At 46.4% G+C, this 25,384-nt stretch overlaps 1 protein-coding gene across 4 annotated transcripts; it reads left to right on the top strand.

Moving 5' to 3' along the window:
- Positions 1–24,195, top strand: ZNF71 (zinc finger protein 71). Of its 4 annotated transcripts, none has more exons than XM_045532524.1 (4): positions 1–34; positions 5,399–5,466; positions 13,651–13,777; positions 22,026–24,195. In XM_045532524.1, exons 2-4 carry the CDS (start codon positions 5,434–5,436, stop codon positions 23,507–23,509), a joined length of 1,644 nt encoding a protein of 547 aa, XP_045388480.1. In that variant the 5' UTR covers positions 1–34; positions 5,399–5,433; the 3' UTR covers positions 23,510–24,195. The 4 variants fall into 4 exon arrangements, with proteins under 4 accessions (XP_045388480.1, XP_045388482.1, XP_045388481.1 ...); XM_045532525.1 differs by lacking the exon at positions 1–34 and adding an exon at positions 118–142; XM_045532526.1 differs by lacking the exon at positions 13,651–13,777 and having other exon boundaries at positions 18–34.
- The last annotated feature ends 1,189 nt before the right edge of the window (positions 24,196–25,384 follow it).

The following is a 25,384-nucleotide window of genomic DNA, read 5'->3' as shown; positions in this document are numbered from 1 at the left end:
GGTGCGGTCATTGTCCCGTCGGAGCGACGCGGGGGTGAGTCCGGCTCCCGGGCGGGGTCAGGGTCCCGCCCACCCTCCACCCGCTGCGCTCCCGACCGTCGCCCGGGGAGGCGGCGGACTGGGGAGAGGGCGTGCGGCCCAGGTGTGGGGCCAGGTGCGGGTGTGCGGGCTGACGGAGAGGGGGAGCGCCGGGAGCGGGAGCGCGGGCCGAGGGAGCAGGGCTTCCCCAGGTGAGGGGAGCGCGGGCCGGGGCTGACGTGCAGGCCGGGGAGCTGGCCTAAGGGCCCGGGGGAAGGACAGGTGGGAGGGCTGGGACAGGAGTGGAGCCAGGAAAGCTGTTACTGACCATGAGGCTCCGATCGCGGGAAGAAGGCGAATTCGTGTGTGTGTGTGTGTGTGTGTGTGTGTGAAAGAGAGAGAGAGAGACAGAGAGAGAGACACACACAGAGAGAGATTGTGTTGTCCTGAGGCTGCGGCTGTAGGCTGTGGCTGTCTCTGGGTCTGATCGGGTAGGTCTGCGTGTGTCTGGGTGGCCTCCTGTGGCCTTGTCTTTGCCTGTGTATGTGTGTGTGCTTGTCCTTCACACACACACCCCTTCAGAGAGCCTTGGTCTCTCTGTGTGTCTCTGTGGGGGTATATCCCTCTGGGCTCTGCCGGTGTCTCTCTGCCTGTCTTTGTGGGGATAGCCCTGCGTGACTGCTGTGTCTCCCTTTGCTGCTGTGTGTACGTCTGTGATCTCTGTCCGTGGGTGTCTGCGAGAGGCTGCCTCTGGGTGTCCGCCGTGTCTGGTCTTTGTGTGCATGTCTCTGGGTGTGAGTGTGGGAGTGTGTCTCTCCAGAGGCGGTCTTCCTGTCTCTGTGTGTGTCAGCCTGTGTCTCTGAGTGTTTCTTGGTGTTTGTGTGTGACTCTGTTTGGGTCTGTCTATGTGTGTGGGTGTGACTGAGTGCACCCCTTCCACAGACCATGTACAGCTGGACAAGTGGCCCTAGCAGAGCCACTGCCTCCTTGCCGCACACCTCTCCTAGTCTGCCCAACACCGCCCAACCCCTCGGCTTCTTTCTGCCCCCTAGCAGCTCACTGTATGGCCACAGAAGGCTCTGGAGGGATGGGGTCCTGGGAGGTCAGGCAGTGTGTGAGGGACAGGATGTGGGGTCAAGGGAAGCTGTTTCCTCTGCCTCCCACAGGGCCTTCTTAAAGGGGAGTCAGACCCTTTAAGGGTCTCCATCTCCTACTCCATTCTGACCAAGCAGGGATTGATTTATTCAGGGGATGTGTATTGAGCCAGTGCTGTTCTGGGCACTTTGCCAGAATTGCCTCATTGATAGGTCTCCCAATACGCTGAGGTAGGGACCATCGTCACCCTCATCTTCCACATGGGGAAACTGAGGCTCAGAGACCTTAAGTGAATCACCCAAGGCTACACCCAGGCATCTGGGTTTGAGCCTCCACAATTAACCACCAAACAAATGGGAGATCTTTTTTTCCCTTTCCGTTCAGCTGAGACAAGGTTGTAGGATTTTCCCCAAGGGACTCTCCCCCTTAGAAAGAGTGGAAATGGAAAAAAGGAAGGAAATGCCAGAAAGCCCAGGGGAAGAATAGGAATGAGGAAGCCAGTGGTTTGGCAGCTACACAGATCTAAGGCCAGACCGGTTCAACAGTCACCAGCCGTGCTCCTGAGCAAGTCATTTCCAAGGCTGCTTCATGATTTTCAGGGGCACTTTGCCTTCATGGGGCCCTTGCTCCACTACAAAAAAACCCACCTGGCCAGGGATGGTGGCTTACACCTGTAATCCTAGCACTTTGGGGGAGGCTGAGGTGGGAGGATTGTTTGAACCCAGGAGTTGGAGGCTGTAGTGAGCTATGATGATGCCACTGCACTCCAGCCTGGGTGACAGAGGGAGACCCTGTCTCAAAAAAAAAAAAAAAACCCTAAAAGTATACTGTGTGATTTTATTGATATAAGGACAGATATAATCCAGGCTGTATTAAATTCATCTGTTTTCCTTTTGGTTTTAAAAGTGATTAAGCACAAGAGTGAGACCACTAACCCGGAAGGAAGGAATATGTTTTTAAAGATTAAATTATGTTTCAAAAATGATAGTAACACGAGGTTGCTATACCCAGGGAAACAATTCAAAGGAATGGAAAGAAAAATTAATAACTCCCGCCATCATTCTCATTCCCACTCTGTGCACTTGAGGTACCAGCCTGGCCTCATTCCACAGCTTTCCCTCGGCTGGAAAATGCTGGAAAGACACATACACAACCACGTGTGTTGGTTTGTTTTTCCACAAAGTGCTGAAGTGATTCATAAAACCGTGTAACTTGCTTTTCTCACTTAATGATACCACAGGGAAGTCAACAGATGCAGAACTCTCTCCTTTCTAGAGGTGACCTGATATTTCATAGTATGGAGACCCCCACCATTTATTCGACCCATTTCTTTAGTAATGTGTATTAATTTTGTTTCCAGAGTGTTTTTGTTTGTTGATTCTTTGGTTTGGGTTTTTTGTTTCTTTGGGTTTTTTTTTTTTTTTTTGCCTCTAGAAACAGTGCTGCCATAAATGTATTTTTTTCTTTCCTTTCTTTTTTTTTCTTTTTTGCCCAGGCTGGAGTGCTGTGATGCAGTCATCACTCACAGCAACCTCAAACTTCTGGACTCAAGTGATTCTGCTTCAGCCTCCCAAGTAGCTGGGACTAGAGGTTCTCACCACCATGCCCAGCTAATTTTTAAAATTTTGTTTATAGAGACAGGGTCTTGCTCAAGCAGTCCTCCCACCTTGGCCTCCCAAAGTGCTGGGATTATAGGCATGAGCCACTGTGCCCAGCCAGACATCTTTTTTTCTATGTATAACCTTTTCACATGGAGCTTTTATTGCTGTGAGCAGATTCCCAGAAACAGGGTTGCTGGGTGGTGGAGTTTGTATATTGCCAGATGACTTTCCAGAAAAAGATTGAGTGACTCACATTCCTTCACCGGTGTGTAAGAGGGCTGGTTCTCTTGCATCCTGGTCGGTGCTGAAAGTTAGCTCATCTGTTCTCAATCCGTGTCTGGGCAACCTCCGTGTGCTACACATTGTCCTGGATGCTGGAGATATAATCCAAAAATGATAATCCCTGCTCTCTGAGGGCTTACGTTCTGGTGGAGGGGAAACAGGTGACAAACTTGGAAACAACTATGTTTACAAAGACAGTTGTAGATAGTGATGTGTGCTATAAGGAGATAGAGGGGGAGGGGCTTGCTGCTTGAGCTCAGAGACTTGGGAGTGGGGGACTTCTCCAAGGAGGTGACATTTGATCAGACCATGAGGCAGAACCAGCTATGGGAAGAGCAGTCCTTGCAGAGGGAACAGCAGCTACAAAGGCGAGGGGCCGGGGGCCAAGTGTGGGAGCGGGGAGGCCACTGAGGGCAGACCAAAGGGCTATGTGGGCGGTGGTGAAGACTTTGAGAGATTTCTAGTGCTGGGGGAAGCTGCTGGAGAGTTTTAAGCCAGAGGATATTTTTACTGAGCTCCAGTAAAATGGTGGGCCAGGTACAGCACCTTAGTTTACAGACATTATGTCTTAGAGCCACAAGCTGACACTTTGTGATCCTTTTGTTCTATAGCAGGATTTCTCGACCTCGACACTACTGACATTTGGGGCCTGATCATTTTTTGTGGGGTCTGTCCTGTGCGTTGTAGGATATTTAGCAGCATCCCAGGTCTCTGCCCACTAAATGCCCATAGCTTCTCCGCCTCCCTTAAACTGTGACAACCACAAATGTCTCCTGGGGGGTAAAATTGCCCCTGGTTGAGAACCGCTGCTCTAAAGGTTCCAGCTTAGCCTTATATGCGTCCCCCTACAGTTAAAATCATTTGGCATTTTGCTTGTGGAATTTGGGGCCATTTGGCCTCAGAAACACCCTTCTTTGTCTTAGTGGTTCTTACATTTAAGATGTGTGAGAATCACCTGGAAAACTTGTTTGGAAATACTGATTCCTGGGCCCCACCCTGGTGGTTTGATTCAGAGGGTCTGGGTGGGGGCCCAGGAATCTATATTCCGAGTAATAATATTTTAATACACATCCTCAGTGTTTCTGGTACTTTGAGAATTGGTGCTGTAGCTAAAAGGCTATTGTATAGGAGCGGACTGGGGTTTTTCTTGGTGACCCCAAGGTGTTGGAGACTTAGGGAGGCATGTTTCAGTTTATAGCAGAAGGAAAATTTGTTTCCAGTCAGAAGTGTTGGTGGCTCAGGTAGTGAGCTCCCTGTTATGGGAGGCATGCAAATCTAGGCAGGTCCCTCTGGAGCCAGGACTGAGTCAACATGTCTCAAACGTCAAAAATGTGCCTTAACTTGTGCCACCTGTCCTGTTTTGTACTTTGCTTTGTATTTGAATTGGCTCACTGATTTTTTAAAAATTTAAATCAACTTAGTTTAAAAGGGAACTCCGTGTGACTACTGTAGATAAAAGCTGAGTATTGTAAAAAGAGAAACATTAAAACAAATGAAAGTAAAGCCAGGTAGTTCTAACGAGATATTACAGTTGGCCTACGCTTGAGACCTGAGCCCTATTTTCTCTTGTTCAGAGTGGAGTTGGCGGAAAGGGGGTGCTACACACTAGCAGCCACTGAGACTTTCTCCTGAGCGTGTCAGGAGAACTGGAAGGGAATCAAAACTGAGTGCATTCCCCTGGGTGATTCTACCTCTGAGAGCCCCGAGCCTGGGATGTCCTGCTCTTTGGAACATGTTCATTGACATCAATGGTAATGGTAGCGGCATAGCTCTTACTGTGCGCCAGGCCAACTCCAAGGTCCTCACATGTATCTGTTAGTTGAACCTGACAGTAACCCCATGAGTTCTGGGGGAAGCATCCAGAAGGGCTGGGGGAAGGTGCTGGGGCATCTGAGAAGCCTCAGTCCAGCACTTAGACACAAGGAGAGCATCCAGGTGGGGCTGCTGGGAGAGGCAGGGGATCCCGTGGCCCCCAGCAGCCTGCGGGAGCGTGAGTGTGTGTGGGCGTGCATCTGAGAGGCAGTGTAGCCTAGTGGTCAGCATGTGGAGCCAGAAATACTCTGCGAAGTCCAGTCCCACCTTTGTCATCTTGGGCGAGTGGTTTATCTCTTTGGGCCTCAGTTTCTTCATCTGTGAATTGGGGTGGGTGGAAGTAGTGCCCTTCTTCCAGGGTGGTTGGAGAATCAAGTCAGAGATACTTATCAAGTGCCTTGCATGCAGTAAGTCCTGTAAATGTTTGCTGTTGACGTGTGTGTGTGTGTGTGTGTGTGTGCGTGTGTGTGTGTCTTTCTCTTTTTCTGTCTCTCTACCTGTCTCTCAGTGGGCGTATGCCTGCCCCATCTGCATCTGTGAGGTGGGCCTCAGCCTGGTCTCTCACTGTGCCTCCTTCTCTCCCCCAACAGCCCTGTTGGCCCTCCAGGCCCATCATCCCGGAGGGATGGCCACTCAGCTGCTGACTGACGAGGCCCTGGTGAGTCGTGTTGCCTGCTCACCCTCCTTCTTGAAGGCTCATGCCCAGGGGGCCAGGCTCCTGCCTTCGGGTGAGCCTCTGCCATCTGACCCCCTTCAGGCTCCAGGCCTGTGTCCTGAGACCTGTGTCTATCCTGATGAGGAGAGCAGTACCCATGCTCCTGCTGCCCATGTGTCCTATGCCTTGTGGGCTGACAGCCCCTCGTCTGTCTCTGATGCTAGCTGTGGGGGACAGAGAAGCTCAGGGGTGGCCAGACCTGCCCTCGGGGCTCCTGGAAGCCAGCGGTGGGCACCTGCGAAGTGATGGTTTAAACATGACAGAGTGAAAAGGACTTGGCAGGACTGTGCTGGACATGTGGCCTTTAGAAATAGGAAAACAGCACTAAGTGTCCCTCGTGAACACAAAGTACAAAAACATGGGAGCACAGCCCATGTTTTAAGGCAGTGGCTACCTCCAGAGAGAAGGAAGAGGATCCTTTTGGGTAAGGGCACATGGGCATCTTCAGTCCTAGCCATGATGGTTTACATCTTTAGCTAGGTGGTGCGTAGGTGGCCATCTGTTGTATTTTTCTCTAAACTTTCTTTTAAGCCAGAAATATTTCATAATAAAATATACATATAGATGGTCATTATATTAATAGAAAGCTGGCAAACTACAGCAAACTCTAGGTAAGGCAATATAATTCACCAGTAGGCCCTCTTCCCAGAGATAACCATGTAGGTATTTGTGTGTTTATTTATTATCTTTTCTCTGATGATTATTTTTAAAAATTGACTAAGTATTGACTTTGCTATTTTAATCTTGAGGGGTTTTTTTCCCATCTAACCTGTGCAACAGGGATTTCCCATTGCCTTTGAAAACTTTACAAACATCACTTGTTTTGACTGCATAACCAGTGCACCTAAATGTCCATCCAATATTGGTGAATTTGACCTTTTTTTAAAAAAAGTAGTTTTTGAACTATAAATAATATGTCATAAAAGTAAAAGAAAATTCCTGATAGTTAAGGAAATACATGATCATTATAAAATCTTAGAAACTCCAGAAAAATATAGCTAAGAGAATCAAATTAAGCCATGATCTTACTGAAAAGATAACCATTCTGGAATTTTTGAGTGTCTTTTCCTTCTTGCATATGCATATTGTTTTGTGAAAATAAGAATCACTCTGGCTAAGCAATTTTTATATCCTGCTTTTTCATCAAAGATTTCATCCTGAGCATTTCTCTACACCATTAAAAACTCCTCTGTAGTATCAGTTTTAATGACTACATGAAAGTTTTATCTAGTGGCCATACCCTGGTTTAATTAATGGTTCCTTTGTTTTTGGACATTTTTTGGAATTCATGTTTATAAACAGTATCACAGGAGACAAAGTTGGGCATAAGTGTTTCCCTGCATTTTATATGATTCCTTTAGGACCAATTCCTTGAAGAGGAATATTGGTTTGGATATTTTTTTTTTTTTTTTTTTGAGACAGAGTCTTGCTCTGTTGCCTGGGCTAGAGTGCCGTGGTGTCAGCCTAGCTCACAGCAACCTCAAACTCCTGGGTTTAAGCAATTCTCTGCCTCTGCCTCCCAAATAGCTGGCCACCATGCCTGACTAATTTTTTCTATGTATTTTTAGTTGTCCAGCTAATTTCTTTCTATTTTTTTAGTAGAGACAGGGTCTCACTCTTGCTCAGGCTGGTCTCCAATTCTTGAGCTCAAATGATCTGCCCACCTCAGCCTCCCGAAGTGCTAGGATTACAGGTGTGAGCCACCGCGCCGGCCTTGGTTTGGATACTTTTGAGGACTTTCATAAGTCTGTATTATTTTCCAAATCAGTTGCAGCGATAGTATTCCTGCCAGCATATTGGAAAGGGCCTCCACTGGTTTACACTGGCCATTGTCAGGTGTTTATTTGGTGCATTGGATATAAATGATAAATGGATATATAGATAAATAGATATAAATGACAAATGGTATAAACCTTGAGCATAATACATGACAAAGGGTGTGATGAGATCTCTTTTTGAGTAGCATCGTTTGTACTGTTGGTGAGCTTCAATTCTTAGAGAATGTTTATTAGCCATTTCTGTAGGCAGGTCAATGATCCATCTTTCACTTTACCCATCTATAGGAATCTTAGTATTAAAGATTTTACAGAAGTAAATGTGTATGTGTAACATCTGTGGCAAATATTCTTCCCAGGTATACTTTTTGTTTACTTCTTTATTTATTTAATTTACTTAATTTTTCAGTACAAAAGCATTTCATATTTTTAAAATCAAATCTGTTGGTCTCTTCCGCTGTGGTGTCCTCCTTTGTCTTTAAACAGTGAAAGGGTTTCTCTGCCCACAGGTCAGATAGCACCTGTATTTTCTTCCTTGTTACCATGTATCATTTGCATGTTAACAGTGAACTTTTTAATCTCCCTGGAACTGATTTTGCTGTATAAATATGTCGGTTGACTTATTTGGGAGTTTTGGTTTGTCATGTCTTCATTTATTTAATACCTTTGTTGAGATATATTTCATGTACCACAGAGTGTACAGTTCATTGATTTTTGGTATATTCATAAAATTGTATAACCATCACTACAGTTGATTTCAGATCATTTTTATCATCACAAAAGGAACTATGTACCCATTAGCACTCACTCACGTTTTCCCGCATCATTTATTCCCCAGCCGCTGGCAACCACTATCTGCTTCCATGGATTTGAGTGTTCTGGACATTTCATATTGGTGGAGTCATACACTGTGTGGTCCTTGTTGACTGGCTTCTTTTGCTCAGCTACATAATGTTCGTGAGGTTCATCCATGTGATACCGTGTATTGAACTTCATTTCTTTTCATGGTGGAATAATATCCCATTGTATGGCTATACCGCATTGTATTTATCCACTCATCAGCTGCTAGGCATTTGGGTTGTTTCCACTTTTTGGCTATTATGAGTAATACTGCTGTGAACATTCATGTGCAAGTCTTTGTTTGAACACGTGTTCTCAGTTCTCTTGTGTGTACGCCTAGAAGTGGAATTGTTGGGTCATGTGGTTCACTCTGTTTACCCATCTAAGGAACCGCCAGGCTTTTCCAAAGGGAGTCGCCATGCTATCTTCATTTTGAATTCATCTGTGATTCTTGTATTGAGTTATTCTTTTACCTGCATTATTTAGAAGGATTTGTTTGTTTTTATTTCAACATAGTTGGGATTTTTGGTGTAAGTTTGGTTTTTTAAAATCACTTCTAGTGTAATTACATTCTGATTTTTTTAATAAATAGATCCTATCTGATTTCAGCTCTTGAGAGGTTTTCCTTGTGGTGAAACAGTTTATGTTATTAGACAGGAAACCAAAAATGATGAAGCACTAGAACGAGTGGCCTCAGACATGTACACTCAAAGAGCTCAGAGGAGTCCTTTGCTATGGCGTGTCTGTCCCCAAGATGCTAGGCTCCTGGCCCTTGAGGCCATGTTCTGTTTCTCAGCATGTCCTGGATACCAGCCTGGTCCTGGTGCATGGAGCCTGCTCAGGGAATATTTCATTGAGTGAGCGAATTAGGTGGGGCGTACTTAGGGAAGACTTTCAGAAGGAATTGTTGTATTACATTTTTGTAAAATAAATAAATAAAGGAGGTGGAAGGGGACTCTTGGAGGTAATTGGTAAGCTTATGGTCTTAATTGTGGTAGTAATTTCACTCATTCCCAAACTCATTGAGTGTGTACATTAAATAAGTGCAGTTTTTTGTATGTCAATCATTCCTTAATCAAGTGGTTCATATTTAAAAAAAAAGGAATTAGCTGGGCTGGCTGAAGGATGTATTGGGCCAAATAGTCAAATAATATCATATAATAATTATAAGTATTAATAATTTTACATCAGATATATATATTAAATGTCAAAGTTAATCAAATAATAATAGCAACAGTTGGCATTTACTGAGCACTTTCTCCACCCATGCCAGGCACTGTGCTGGCATCGTATATGCACCACCTCATTTAACCTCCATGACTGCTGTGGGGGGACAGGTTATCCTGAAGCGCATTTACATGAGGCTCAGAAAGGAGAAGGTGGTTGTCCAGAGAAACACAGCCAGGGAAGGGCACCAAAGGTGGCCGTTGGACAGGGAGGCTGGTCCGAGCCAGGCCTCAGAAGGGCACCCGGGGACGCTGGAGGGACTGACCAGCAGTGGGAGGCCCTCCCCAGGGAGGGTGAAGCGTGGCTTAGTTGGGGGTGCTCAGCGCCCTGGAGAGAGCCGGGGACCTGCAGGTGTCAGTAATAAAAGCTGGCAGTTATTGAGCACCTGCTGTATGCTATGCACTGGTGTTCTGAGTGTCTTACATGGATTGACTCAGTTAATCCTCACACCAGCCCACTCATCGGTCCTTGTATTCAGTCAGAAGCTGTATGTTGCGCCTCTGCTACATGCAGGGCATCATTCTAAACGCTGGGGATTCAGGAGTGAGCAAGACAATGCATATGTCTGCTTGGGCTGCCAAAACAAAGTACTGCAGACCAGGTGGCTTAAATAACAGAAGTGTACTTTGTCCCAGTTTCTTTCATATGTTTCCAAAAAGAGTCGTGCCTATAGAGGCCCATATGTATAAATATCCTTAATTATTTCCCTTTATGGAAATTTTAGCAAACTAGACACATTTTTCTGGGGATTGGTTTTTGTTTTTGTTTTTTTTTTTAATGTAACAGTGTATTCAAGAGATCATTCCACAGCAGCAGGTAACAAGCTGCCCTATCTTTTGTTACGGTGGTGTGTATTCCATGGTGGTGGACGTACTGACCTAATTTATCCATCCCCCAACGCTGGACATTTGGGATGTGTTCAGTCTTTGTGCTTCTTTATCTCATGCCATAATAAATATCTTCATACACATGTTTCCATATGTATGTTAACATGTCTGAATTAGTATATAAATTGTTCAAAAGATATTTGAATTTCAGTTTCGATAGATTTTGCTGGATGACACTCCTCCGTAGGTTAGAGCCAGTCTTTGCGCCCATCAGGAATATTGTTTGTTTGTTTGTTTGTTTTTAAATTGTGATAAACTATACACACTATAAAATTTTTCATCTCAGCTATTTTTGAGCATGCAGTGTGTTAGCGTGTATGGGAGGTGGTGGTTTTGGACTAAGCCCCTGCCGTAGGCCCCAGCAGCCCAGACCAGAATGGAGTCTCTCCTGCTAAGTGCCACATCATCAGTTTTGGCCAGTTTTCCAAAAAACAGTAAGGTCCAGTCAACAGTAAGGTCCTTAGTGTAATAAGGAAATGCCCTCTGCTTTAACCCTATAGGAAAGTAACTTTGAAGCAACCAGTCTGCTTTTTATTCTCTGTTTCTGTTTCTGTTCAGCTCTTTTCCTGCCAAGAAAGCCAAACTCCTCCGCTCAGCTCATTGGAACACATGCTCTGTTTTATAGAATGAGGTGTTGCCTGACTCTGGAATTGCAAATGAAAGCCAATTAGGTCTTTAAACTAAATTGGTTGGAATTTTGTCTTTTGACAAATAGCATTAAGGACATTCACATTGTTACGCAACCTTCCCCACCATCCATCTCCAGAACTTTCTCACGTTGTAAAACTTAAACTCTGCACCCATTAAACAACTCCTCCTCATTTCTGCCTCCCAGCCCCTGGCAACCACCATTCTACTTTCTGTCTCTATGTACTTGACTACTCTACTTGGAATCATACAGGATTTGTCTTTTCGTGACTTGCTTATTTCAATGAGCATAATGTCCTCAAAGTTCATGCATGTTGTAGCAAATGTGAGAATTTCCTTCCTTTTCATTTTTCATTTTTTTTATTTTTTAAATTTATTTCATTTTATATTTTATTTTATTTTTTTGGAGACAGAGTCTCGTTCTGTCACCTCAGCTGGAGTACAGTGGTGTCATCATAGCTCACAGCAACCTTGAACTCCTGGGCTCAAGTGATCCTGCCGCAGCCTCCCAAGTAGCTAGGACTACAGGCGTGCACCACTGTGCCCAGTTGATTTTTCTATTTTTAGTAGAGACAGGGTCTCACTCTTGCTCAGGCTGGTTTCAGACTCCTGAGCTCAAGCGATCCTCCCACTTCGGCCTCACGGAGTGCTAGGATTACAGGTGTGAGCCACCGCACCCAGACTTCCTTCCTTTTTAAGTCTGAATAATATTCTCTTGTATGAATATACCATGTTTTGTTTTTCTGTTCATTAGTCAATGGACACTTGGGTCGCTTCCACCTTTTGTTTATTGTAAATAATGCTGCATTGAACATGGGTGTGCAAATACAGAGTGCATTTTTAAAATTATAAATTAGATCCTGTCAGTCTCCTGCTCAAACCTTCCAAAGAATGACTAAGAAAGGAGCCAGCTTAGCCAAGACCTGAAGGAAGAACATTCTGGGCAGCGGGAACAGCAAGTGCAAAGGCAGACTGTATATTCAAGGAGCAGAGAGAAGGCCAGCGGGGCTGGAGCAGAGGACAGGAGGAACGAAGCAGGTGTAGGGACACAGCGGGAGTTCAGAGGTCAGAATCGGACTTCATGTCTGGACACCACAAGTTTTCAACACCCATCTCTCTGGCTGGTTCATGAGAGGCAGTATCCTGCAGGGGTTAGGATATGGCTCTAGAGCCAGCCCTTTGGGTTCAAAGCTTGGTTGTCCCACTCATTAGCTGTGTGTCCTAGTCCAGGGACCTACCTTCTCTGTGCCTTGGTTTCCTTTTCTCCACCTTCCAACCTCCCGGCAGTGCCCCCCATTGGCAGAGCCTAAGGAAGAGCCAACTGCTAAGGCAGAAATACCAGATTGCAGAGTCAAAGCCCTGGGAGCACAGGACAGAGTACAGAAGGGAGGCTTTGGGGATGAAAGACAGTAGCTTATAAATGGGCATATTGTTATTATAATAATGTTACTGCCTGCTTGGTAGGTCTGTTTTGAATTAATAAATGAATCAATATATGTGAACCAGTGTGTTAGTTTCCCAGGGCTGCTGTAAATAAGTACCACAGTCTGGGTGGCTTAAACAATGGAAATTTATTCTTTCACAATTCGGGAGGCTGCAAGTCCCCAGTCAAGGTGTCTGCAGGGCCAGGCTCCCTCTGAGGGTGCCCGGGAAGGCTCTGTTCCAGGCCTGTCCTACCTGCTGGCAGTTCCTTGGTTTGTGGCAGCGTAACTCCAGTCTTCATGTGGCCCTCTCCCTGTGTGTCTGTCTCTGTCCAAATTTCCCCTTTGTGTAATGACAGACACCAGTCATATTGAATTAGGAGACCCTGGGGACCCCTACTCTAGGATGACCTCAACTTAACTAATCACATCTGGAGTGACCCTGTTTCCAAACAAGGTTACGTTCTTGACATCCTGGAGGTTGGGACTTCAACATATGAATTATTCTTTTGTGTATGGGGGGCAGAATTCAGCCCATAACAACCACTTAGAGTCGTGCCTGGCACGTAGCAGCTGCATAGCACGTGGCCTCGCCATCACCGTCTCCCCTGCTCTGCATGTTCGTCAGTCCACAGGTCATGGCCTCTCCTGGAAGGCAGCGCTCCTTCCACTCCATCTCCTCTCTGTCCCCCAGCAGTCTGCTCTGCCTTTCAGCCTCAGGTCTTGATCCAGGCTGCCTCCTCTACCCAGAATCTCCCCCAGGGGGCCCAACCGCTAATTCTCCCCACAGCCTGTCCTCATTGTCTCTTTTCCAGAATCTTCCCAGACACCCCCTAAAGCTGGCATTACTCAGGTGCCTTGAAAACTTTGTTCATACCTTCATGATTGCATTTCCCAAATTACGTACGTGTTTTCGTCTGCCTCTCCCATGAGGAGCTAGTTCTTGAAGCTTCTGTGTCTGTATCCCAGCATCCAGCTCAATGCATGGTGCTTAGTAGTGGCTCGGGAAAATTAGATGTCCTGGATTCCACGTAGGTTCTGCCTTTGCTGTGTTCCTAATGCGTGCGTTGATTCGCCAGTTATGACCATTTTGCCTTTGCTTTCTTTCCATCTGGTTCTCAGACCTGTGACTTTATTTCTCTGTCAGAGCACCACCCCAACATAACTAGACACCGAGAAAACTGGTCTCTTCAGAACCCTGCACCTTGTTGAAATCACTTTGGATACGTCCTGTCTGCCTTCCCTAAATCCTCTCAGTGTTTCTGGCCGTTTCTCCAGGCCTCTGTAAGGAGGGCCCTGCTGTGAGCAGATGTGGGTTTCCTCTTACAGGAGTCAGTGACATTCAGGGACGTGACTGTGGACTTCACGCAGGAGGAGTGGCAGCAGCTGGAGCCTGCCCAGAAGGACCTGTACAGGGACGTGATGCTGGAGAACTACAGGAACCTGGTCTCACTGGGTAAGGGGCAGCTGCATTGAGTTACTACTCATCGTTGGCCCATAACTTGAAGACCACAAAGAGATAAGGAAAAAATTGACAGATTTGACTACATAAAAAGTTTATAAAAAATTGCTCTACTTGAAGCTAAAAATAAAGTTGAGAGATGATGACATGAGGAATAATATTAATATTTCTCACATGTGTAACAGTCAAAGGGTCATAATTATGTAACAAGCTACTAGGAATAAGTGAGAAAAAGACTAAATGAGTGATGGAAAAATGGACCACACTTACAAGATGGCAATTCGTAGAAATATACAAGGTTACACTTTATGAAAGTTTTTTTTTTTTTTTTTTTTTTTTTGTGACAGGGTCTCACTTTGTTGCCCGGGCTAGAGTGAGTGCCATGGCGTCAGCCTAGCTCACAGCAACCTCAAACTCCTGGGCTCAAGCAATCCTCCTGCCTCAGCCTCCCGAGTAGCTGGGACTACAGGCATACGCCCCATGCCTGGCTAATTTTTTTGTATATATATTTTTAGTTGGCCAGATAATTTCTTTCTATTTTTAGTAGAGACAGGGTCTCGCTCAGGCTGGTCTCGAACTCCTGACCTCGAGCGATCCACCCGCCTCGGCTTCCCAGAGTGCTAGGATTACAGGTGTGAGCCACCTCGCCTGGCCAGAGTCTATGAAAGTTTTTTAACCTTGCTAATAGAGAAATACAAATTAAGATAACAGTTTTTGTATATGAAGTACACAAAGATCAAAAAATAATAGCCTGTATTATGAGGGTGCAGGGAAAAAGACTTTCATTTTAGGAGTATAAAGATGGGACAGCTCTGCTGGAGGACAGTTTGGCATTGTCAATGAAATTTTGAACCATTCCATTTTTAGGGATCTGTCCTTTAGAAATTCTTCCATACGTGTGCAAAGTTTTACATGGGAAGAAAAATAAAGGACAACCACTTACATTCCCAGGAATACAAGACTGACTAAATATATCAAGATCTGTCAGTATGATAGAAACTCTGCAGCTCTTCAAAGCTGAGGACTCTTTGTAGGCACCGACTTGGAAAGATGTTCCACGACACACTGTAAGGTGACAACACTCACTTTCAGAACTAGAGTACAGTCTCGTTTCTTTCATAGCCTTTTTGGAGGTATAATTGACTTACAGTTAACTGCACATGTTTAAAGTGAACAGTGTGATGCATTTTGACACGTGTGCATACCCAGGAAACTGTCACCATGGTGAAGATAATGAATATATCCATTATCTCCAAAAGTTTCCTCATACCTCTTGATAATCCCTCCTTCCCCGACCCTGTCCCCAGTCTCCATCCTCAGGCAATCACTGGTCTGCTTTATGTCACTCTGGTTGAGTTTGCATGTTCTCGAATTTTATATACATGGGATTATACAGCACTTGCTCTTGTTCTTGATCCAAATTTCTTTGGTCTGACTTGGCATTGTTATTTTGAGATTCACCTATGTTGTTGCATGTATCAGTAGTTCGTTTCTTTGTATTGCTGCATATTATTCACTGTATTCCGCTGTATAGGTATGCCACAATTTGTTTGCCCATTCTCCTATCGAAGAACATCGTTTCCAGTTCTGGGCTATTACAAATAAAGCTGCTATGAACGTTTGTGTACAGGTCTTTGTACAGACATATACTTCCCTTCTCATGAGTAAATACCTAGGAGTGGAAAGTCAGGATCATGTGGTACATGTATATTTAATTTCTGAGAAGCTGCTGAACTGTTTTCCAAAGTGCTCATACTATTTCACATTTCCACCACAGGGCACAAGAGTTCCAGCATGTTCATCTTTTTAATTTTAGCCCTCTTCGCAATTATGTAGTTGCGTCACATTGCGGTTTTCATTTGATATTGTCAATCTTTTCATGTGCTTATTTGCTATCTGTATCTTCTATTTGGTAAAGTATCTGTTCAAATATTTTGCTGTTTTTTTATCTGGGTTATTTTTTTATTATTGAGTTTTGAGAGTTCTTTATATATTCTTGATACAAGTCCTCTGTCAGATATATGCTGTGCAAATATTTCCTCCCATTCTGTGGATTGTCTTGTCACTTCTCAATGGCATCATCTGAAACACAAAAGTTTGTAATTTTTATGTAGTCCAGGTTATCTATTTGTTGTTCTTATTGCTTGTGCTTCTGGTGTCACATCTAAGAAACCTAACACAAAGCCACAAAGACTGACTACATTTTCTTCTAAGAGTTTTATTGTTCTAGCTCTTCATTTAGGTCTTTGATCCATTTGAGTTAGTTTTTGTGAATGATGTAGGAAAGGGGCTCACCGCCCTTGATGTGGACATCCAGGGCCCAGCAGCATTTGTTGAAGAGCAGAAGTTTTTTAATTTGATGAAGTCCAGTGTATAAATTTTTTCCTTTTATGGATTGTGCTTTTGGTGTCATATGTAAGATACTTTTGCCTATTCCAAGGCCACAAATGTTTTTTTTTTTCTGTGTTTTATTCTGTATGTTTAGGTTTTAGGTTTTATAATTTTTTTCTCTAACCTATTTAGAGTTAATTTTCATATATTATGCAAAGTATTAATGTAAGTTTTTTGGGAGGTTTTTTTTGGTGAATGTATGTCCAGTTCCAACACCATTTGTTGAAAGACTGTTCTTCCTCTAATGAATAGCCTTTGTGCTTTTGTCAAAAATCAGTTGTCCATATGTGTGTGTGGTTTCGTTTCTGAATTCTGTTCTGTCCCATCTGTGTCTGTCTTGCAATGAACAGCAAGGATTCTGACCCTTTTGGATCTTGCTTTTATAATTTGTGCTCAGTCTAGAAAGACATTCTCCATAAGACGCTTCTGAGTGTTCTGCCCAGTGCTCCATGAATTACAAGGTTTTTCAGTCTGACTGGTACAAAAAGGCACTATTCCCAGCCCTGTGTTGACTTTAGGCACTGTTTTCAATTCCTTTGCATGTTTTTCCCAGTGTTGTGTAGTTTCCTCATACACATGTTCTGATTAGTATTCTGAATACTGGAGGGAGACCCTCACCGATCTCCAGGACTCTGTGCAGCTCATTATTCTCCAGTGCTCTGTCCCATGAACTCTGCCTGCCTTGGTTTCTCTGCTGCATCTCCTCAACTTGGGGAGTCTGCCAGGCTGTGCCTCAGCTTCCCTTCACTGTGTAACAGTCTGGAAATTTTCTGTGCAGTAAGCTGGGGCAGCTTTCGGGCCCACCTCTTTTTTTTTGTGGCTCTCAGGGATTATTGCCCTTCATTGCCTGATGTCCAGTGTCTTTGAAACCGTTGTTTTATATATTTTGTTGTTTATTTTTTGGTTATTTTAGGATGAAGGGAATCTGGTCCTTGTTACTCTATCTTGGACAAAAGCCCCATTTGGGGGGAAAAAATTGTGCATTCATGTGTGTGTGAGTGTTCTGTGTGTGTTAGTATGCATTATGTATGTTAATATGCAGTGTGTATTAGTATGCATTGTGTATGTTAGTATGCATTGTGTTAGTATGCATTGTGTTAGTATGCAGTGTGTGTTTGTGTTAGTATGGAGTGTGCATGTTAGTATGCATTGTGTGTATGTTAGTATGCATTGTGTTAGTATGCAGTGTGTGTTTGTGTTAGTATGGAGTGTGCATGTTAGTATGCATTGTGTGTATGTTAGTATGCATTGTGTTAGTATGCAGTGTGTGTCAGTATGTAGTGTGTGTTAGTGTGCATTGCATGTGTGTTAGTATGTAGTGTATGTGTGTTAGTGTACATTTTGTGTGCGTGTGTGTGTGTGTTAGTATGTATTAGGGGACAAATCCTAAAAATTATAAACCAGCTGTTAACTGATGAGTGAGACTACAGGAGACTTCCATTTTATGTTTTTTTTTTTATGTTTGATGGTTTAATGAAAAGTGTAAATTATTTTGTAATCAGAAACAATCATAGAAAGAACATGGAAAAAGAAACTATGAAGGACAAGAGATTTAGCACTGTGAAAGAAAATGCATCCACCATGAATAGGTTTCAGCCCAAGTACCCTCTGCAGGAGCTGTCCTTGTGATATCTCCCCCAGCAATGGGCAGGAAAGCCTGTGTCCATGTGCTGGCGCCAGCCAACATGTCATCAGGCCCTCTGCTGTTCTGCTGACCTGACTGGTGAAAAATGGTGTGGCAGGGTAGTTTCGATCTGGCTGACATTGAGCTCTGCTTTCTCGGCTGTCCTGGTTAAGAGCTGAGCCTTTGTGGTTTGTAGATGACTCTGCTGCAGGGTTTTAACCCGTCAAGAGGGGCAGCCACCTTTCCCGGGCTTCTCTGCCTGCACCCTGCCTCCAGCTCCCCTCACTTCTTAGGTCGATGTTGTGTTCAGAGCCAAGACTCTTGGTGCCATCTGATCTCTCCAGTCGCATGCCAGTTTATATCCCAGAGCATCTCGGACCCCAAACCAAACTCACCATCACCCTTCCTTCTTTCTCTCCACTGAGAAGGCCCCATTCCACCATCTGTCCTGACGCCTGGGCATCATACCACACCCCAGGGTCACTAAGTCACCATCATTCTCTTGCATTAAGTAGTTCCGCATGCAGTATAGTGACTCACTAGGACCCCCGGCTTGGGATCCTATGTCGAATCCCAGCTTTGCCTCAACTGTGCTGTGCACCCTTGAGTATATATCTGACTTCATTCTTGCAATCTCAGTTTCCTTATCTGTAAAATGGGGATTGTCATAACTGTCCATGACTGTACCTAATTCACGTGCGATTATGAGGGTGTCATGAGAAGATCCGTGCAAATTGCTTAGCACCATGCCAGGCATGGCACATGCTCCACAAATGTCTATCTGGTGCCTCCCGTGGGCAGGCCTGGCTGGAGGAGCTGGAGGTGGGCAAAGGCCAAGGCCCCCACATGGTGGACCTGACTTCCCCTGGGGGCCAGTAATAAACAGATCAAAGGACAACAGACCACTGAGTGATCACAATGAAACAGGCAAGAGAGTAGCAGGAGGAATCTTCCTTCCTTACATGGGGTGGATGGGGAAGGCCTCCCTGGGGGACTGATGGAGGCCATCCATGGCAGATCTGAGTGCTGGCTGATGCAGAGGCCCTGAGGCAGGAAGAACTTGCATGGACAAGGGATAGAAAGGGAAAAAGAGGGCAAGCATGGCCAATGGGAAGTGAGCAAGGGAGGGAGGGCAGGGCTGGCTCAGCGGCAGGCCTGGCCCTGAGGCCACAGGAGGTGCTGGCTTCATTCTCAGTGCACTAGGGAGGCCACTGGAGGGCTTGGTCTGACTCCTCAGACGACCCTGCTGTTTCGTGAAAATACCGGGACAGTTTAGAAAAACTACTCCCCAAACTGAGAGGGAACCAACAGAGCAAAGAATGACTCTGACAAGTCCAGCTTGGTAAGTTAGAGAGTTAATTAGAGGTTACATATAAGGACACTTGCTCCTGGGCAGCACAGGAATTTCTTCCACGGGAGCTTCTGGCAGGTAAAATCCCCACGTCTGCCCACCCTGTGGTGTTGCTTTAAATCTCTTCCCAATGAGTAATGCAGTATTTTCACATTGTATCTGTGCTTATTCACAGTGAAATAAATCATACAGGTGTAGCACCATCATGATTGTCAGGCAGCCCATGTTATGTTAATAATATTAGAATTTTTCACTAGTTGAGGATTTTATTAATAGTATTACAGTTAGCTAAAGGGCATATAAGACAGCCAGAGCAGCTCTGAAGCCAGCAGGACCAGTCTGAACCGGCTGTTTCAAGACAAGAAAGTGCTGGGCACTTTTCCCAGGGCCCAGTAGTTATCTTGGTACCTGCCTAGTCTACTTTGTAACAGCTTTGCTGAGCACTCCAGATGGCACAGTGTTTCTGTTATGTGGCGGGGAACCTGCGCTTTTTCCCTCACCAGCTCCCCAAGAGTGGAGAAGACATCACAGAGTGAGAGCAGGGTGGGGAGGACAGGGAGGAGCTGTTGTCACATTTTGGGCAAGAAACCCATGGTGGCAGAGGAGCTCGTTGGCAGTGGTGATGAAGAGATTGGCCCAATTCAGGCTGTTTTGTGCATCCAGTGGCACTAGGCGACCTAGATGGTGGGAGGAAGGGGTGAATCAAGGATGACTGCTAAGTCTTTTCTAAAAAATGTTTTTAAAGTTTTATTTATAAAACTGTGCTAAAGTAGAACATAGAATTTACCATTTTAACCATTTTTAGGAGCACAGTTCAGTGGCCTTTGGGACATTCATGTTGTGTGACCATCACTACCATCCATCCCCAGAACTGTTAAATCTTCCTCAACTCCCGATATCCCCACCCCGGCACCCCCATTCTACCTTCTGTCTCTGCGAATCTGACTCCTCCAGGAACCTCATATGAGTGGGATCGTGCAATATTTGTCCTTTCCTGCCTGACTTATTTTACTAAGTGTCTTTCATGGGCTTTTCTTTCTCTTCTTTTCAAGTGTTTTTGGTGGAGGCTCTGAAATCATAAGTGTGTTTCATATGGGGTGTGTTAGGTTTGGGATATCCAGTAGAGGGGCCAAGTCATTGTGAATATTCCTGGGCAGAGCTCAGAGAGGAGATCTGGGCTGGAGATGTGTGTTTGACCAGCATAAGTGGAGGGACAGTATTTAGATCCAGACTCCTTTCTTGTGGCATAGCAGGTGCAGCATCGTTCAGGGGAGGCATCTCAAACTCAGGTGGCCATGGGGGCTGCCAGGTGGATCATTTAAATAGGGGAGGAGGACCAGCTGCTGCCCCACCTAGCGTCTGTCACCCATAGAAATGAGCCTCCATGTGGCCATATCTTCACATTTTTTATGAGAAAGCAGCCAAGTAGACAACAGTTTTGAAATGCTGGGAATGAATCCCAGGATGTAGAGTCTGGACTCAGAAGAGCCACCTAGGCTGGAAATCGAGATTTAGAAATTAAGACATACACATAGAAGGTGATTGAAGCCAAGGACACAGATGTGGTTAGCCAGGGAGGGATGGACGGGCAAAGAGAAGAGGGTCTAGCTAGATCCAAGCTCCATCGATCACCTGCTGCCCAAGAACCGGGCAGTGAAGAAGGAGTGACGGAGTGACAAAAACAGTCGTAAGAACCCCAAGTCATGTGATCATCATGGGGCTCAAATGAGAAATAACATACACATGAACATTCTTAATGCTGTGAAAGGCCTGACACTGAGGAGAAGTACAAGGATGTAGGAGGGGTGGGGAACAACCAGAGCACAGCAAGAGCAGGAAGCTGCGGGGCCGGGGGAGAGGATCTCATATCCAGCACCCACAGGTGCAGCCACAGCCAGAGCAGCAGGAAAATGGGGAAGAAACACCTCAACTTCTGTCTCGTTTCACCCTCCAGTGTCCTGCAGATTCCTGCCTTTGGCCACACACAGAGGAAGCCAGTGGACAGAGTCCTCCTCCTGGGGCACAGGGCGGGGCAGAGAAGGGCAAAGATTGGACAGTGGGTTGAGGGAGTGGAGAATAGCCAGCTCTCACCATATAAGTGTTAGCTGTTATTTTATTATTATTATTTTATTTATTTATTTTTTCTTTTGAGACAGAGTCTTGCTTTGTTGCCTGGGCTAGAGTGAGTGCCATGGCGTCAGCCTAGCTCACAGCAACCTCAAACTCCTGGGCTTCAGCGATCCTACTGCCTCAGCCTCCCGGGTAGCTGGGACTACAGGCATGTGCCACCATGCCCGGCTAATTTTTTTTATATATTTTAGTTGGCCAGATAATTTCTTTCTATTTTTTTAGTAGAGACAGGGTCTCGCTCTTGCTTAGGCTGGTCTCGAACTCCTAACCTTGAGCAATCCACCCGTCTCAGCCTCCTAGAGTGCTAGGATTATACGCGTGAGCCACCGCGCCCGGCCTATTTTATTATTTTTAATAAAAACCAGTGCTGAGAAGTGTAACTGGTTGGGGATATTTGGGATGAATTGAAGAGAGAAAGGCCTTGCAAGTTAGGAGCCTGTTGGAATCATTCCTCCTCAAGGTTGCAGAGCCTGCTATTCACTCCTTCCAAGCCCTCTTTCCTCTTTAAGTGTGTCTATTGCAAGCTCCCACCCAGCCTTTTACCCCTCTTTAGAAGAGACACATGCTCTCTGCTCACCTCCTGTGTTGATGCTGCCTCATTAAACCATCCTCCTGCCATTTGCTAACTCCACCCCTGCCTTGCGCCTCCTGGACTTGGTTTCATTTGCCGATTCCCACTTTGGAAGTTCCTTGCTCCTAGCATTGTTAACGACACATATTTGCATTTTCTATTTTCGTTTTTTCAGACTGGCAGACTAGACCTGAAATGAAAGAGTCGCATCCAAAGGATGACATTTCGGAAAACAAAACATCCACCAGGGTGGCCACGGGGGAACCCGTGAGGACTGGAGCCTGGGGTCCCGCCGTAGGAGGAGCGTGGAGACCGGGCAGCTGGCCGGAGGGGCAGCATGGGGATGCTCGGACTGGGCGGGAGGGGCTGGGAATTCCTCAAGGGAGCAGACTCCCTGGGGAGCCAGGCCCCGAATGCGGAGAACGGAAGGGATTTACTAACCAAAGCCCTACCCTGGTCCCACCGAGGCTGGACGAGCCCACGGAAAAGGGGGCCTGTCCGCTTGCAAGGCCTGGGAAGAACTCCAGCACTTCGGAGCTCGGCAAGCCTCCGGTGCCCTACGTGGAAAAGAAACCCTTCGACTGCAGCGAGTGTGGCAAGGCATTCAGCCGAAGCTCTTCCCTGATAAAACACCAAAGGATTCACACAGGAGAGAAGCCCTTCGAGTGCAACACCTGCGGGAAGCACTTCATCGAGCGGTCGTCCCTCACGATCCACCAGCGGGTACACACGGGGGAGAAGCCCTATGCGTGTGGGGACTGCGGGAAGGCCTTTAGCCAGCGCATGAACCTCACTGTGCACCAGCGCACGCACACGGGCGAGAAGCCCTACGTGTGCGACGTGTGCGGCAAGGCCTTCCGGAAGACCTCGTCGCTTACCCAGCACGAGCGCATCCACACCGGGGAGAAGCCCTACGCGTGCGGGGACTGCGGCAAAGCCTTCAGCCAGAACATGCACCTGATTGTGCACCAGCGCACACACACCGGGGAGAAGCCGTACGTGTGCCCCGAATGTGGGCGGGCCTTCAGCCAGAACATGCACCTGACCGAGCACCAGCGCACGCACACGGGCGAGAAGCCCTACGCCTGCAAGGACTGTGGCAAGGCCTTCAACAAGAGCTCCTCCCTCACCCTGCACCAGCGGAACCACACGGGCGAGAAGCCCTACGTGTGCAACGCGTGTGGCAAGGCCTTCAGCCAGAGCTCCTACCTCATCCAGCACCAGCGCTTCCACATCGGGGTGAAGCCCTTCGAGTGCAACGAGTGCGGCAAGGCCTTCAGCAAGAACTCCTCCCTCACGCAGCACCAGCGCATCCACACCGGGGAGAAGCCCTACGAGTGTTATATCTGCAAGAAGCACTTCACGGGGCGCTCGTCCCTTATCGTACACCAGATCGTGCACACCGGGGAGAAGCCGTACAAGTGTGGCGAGTGCGGCAAGGCCTTCAGCCAGAGCGCGTACCTCATCGAGCACCAGCGCATCCACACCGGGGAGAAGCCCTACAGGTGCGGCCAGTGCGGGAAGTCCTTCATCAAGAACTCCTCACTGACGGTCCACCAGCGCATCCACACCGGCGAAAAGCCGTACAGGTGCGGCGAGTGCGGGAAGACCTTTAGCCGGAACACGAACCTGACGCGGCACCTGAGGATCCATACCTGAGCGCCTCCGCGGGGTCGAGCCCGGGAGGGCGGGATGCTTTCTCGGGGCGGTGGGGGAGGCGTTCTTCCCACGGAGCACGGGGGCACTCTGGGCGGAGGGGGCTTAGCAGTGTGGGATTTGCAGAGAGGCTTCTGCTTCACACGTGCTCCTCCACGCAAAGCGTCAGAGCAAGCCCCTCAGTCTTCCTTATTTGGGGACGTTTTAAAGGCTTACTGTCCGCTGAGCCTGGGTTACTGGTAAGGGGAGCTCAACCGTAGGCCATCAGGGCTCAGACCCGGCTGTCTGAGTAAATTGTCCTAAGAGCTTGGGCCTGTGGGGCGATGCCTCTGGGCCTCATTTCCTCAGTAGTGGAGTGGAGGTGGCAGGGGTGTGGGGAGGTGGACTCAGATGGGCACTGGGACGTTTCTCCCTTTGTGGTGTGCCCTGGAGCCCAGGTGTAGTTTGTCACCATCTGTGAGTTTCCTGGGTGGGTTAAGAGCATGAGGGGCTTTCTCTCCTGCCCCAGTCTCCCTACAATACGTGCTGGAAGCCACTAGGCTAGTAAGTGGTAGAAGTTTGCAAGTTGTTTGTGAGGGGAAAAAAAATTTTTTTTTCAGAGTTAGCAAATTACAATACTGCTTCAAATGCCAAAGTTTCTGAGAGCAGTCTGTTACATTTTTTTTAAAATAAAACTTTTAATTAAGGGAGACCATGTCATTTTAAACAGTCTTTTGGGTGTGAAAGATACAAATATTGGTTGTCCAGTCTATTGTGGTGGGAGCAGGAGTGAAAACAAACACTAGCAGATTCGATATTCAGCTTTAAATACTGGGTTCAATAAATATACAGTCTGCCCTTTTATAGTTATTTTTGCTGTTAAATGTGAAGGTAACTGTCTTAGCCCATTCCTGCTGCTATAACAAAAGACCTTAGACTGGGTAATTTACAAACAATAGAAATTTTTGCTCACAGTTCTGGAGGCTGGGAAGTTCAAGATCAAAGCTCTGCAAATTTGGTGTCTGGTGAGGGCAGCATTCTTCGTAGATGGTGCCTTTTATGTGTGTCCTCAGGCGGTGGAGATGGGCAAGCAGGCTCCCTCAGACCTCTTTTATAAGGGCACCAATCAACTCCTAAAGGTCCCACCCACCTCTCTATACTGTTACATTGGGGATTGTTTCTAAACATGTGAATTTGGGAGGGACACCAACATTCAGACCATATCAGTACTTTCAAGTGAGTTTCCCAAGGCTGACGTGAAGTTTTGTTTACACGTGGAGTTTCCCCCAAAGTCTACTTTCTCTAGGCCTTGACATTTGATACTACTGGTTGCTGACATCCTGGCATTTCCATTTGTTTCACACTTTGTGACACTGAGGTACATGAAGAATAAATAATTCAGTTTTAAAAATCATTTATATTAGGAAGCACACTTTGCAAGTAGGAAAAACAATCCCTCTAGAATGTATAAACAAGGCAGACTGTTTTTCAAATGTCTGGCAGTAGAGTGGGCATCAGGGTGGGTTTGACCCAGGCACTCATCATTGGAGCCACAGTTCTGATGCTCTGTGATTCTCCGGTCTCCCTTTATGTGTTGGCATCATCCCCAGGCTGGCTTCCCCTGTGGGATGAGGGTGGCTTGCAGCAGCCACTTGACAACACATTTTCTCAGTCACAACCAGATGGAGAGAGAAGACTTCTTCTAGTCATTGGGGGGGGAAAAGCCCTAAGTTTCATTCTGTTGTATTCACCCATGAACCAATTGCTGTGACCAGAGAGATGGCTTAGATCTGGGTCTTGTTCTCATCCCTGAAATGATAGTGATGGTAACGGAATGGGCTTGATTGCCCAGATTGGCCTGAAACCATCGTCTGCTTTGATGTGGGTGTGGGGTCAGCT

The sequence above is a fragment of the Lemur catta genome, chromosome 19, assembly GCF_020740605.2.
Source record: "Lemur catta isolate mLemCat1 chromosome 19, mLemCat1.pri, whole genome shotgun sequence".
In the NCBI taxonomy this organism is placed as follows: domain Eukaryota; kingdom Metazoa; phylum Chordata; class Mammalia; order Primates; family Lemuridae; genus Lemur; species Lemur catta.
The sequence above is the reverse complement of the archived record's forward strand: the minus strand, read 5'-3'. Positions and strand labels throughout refer to the sequence as shown.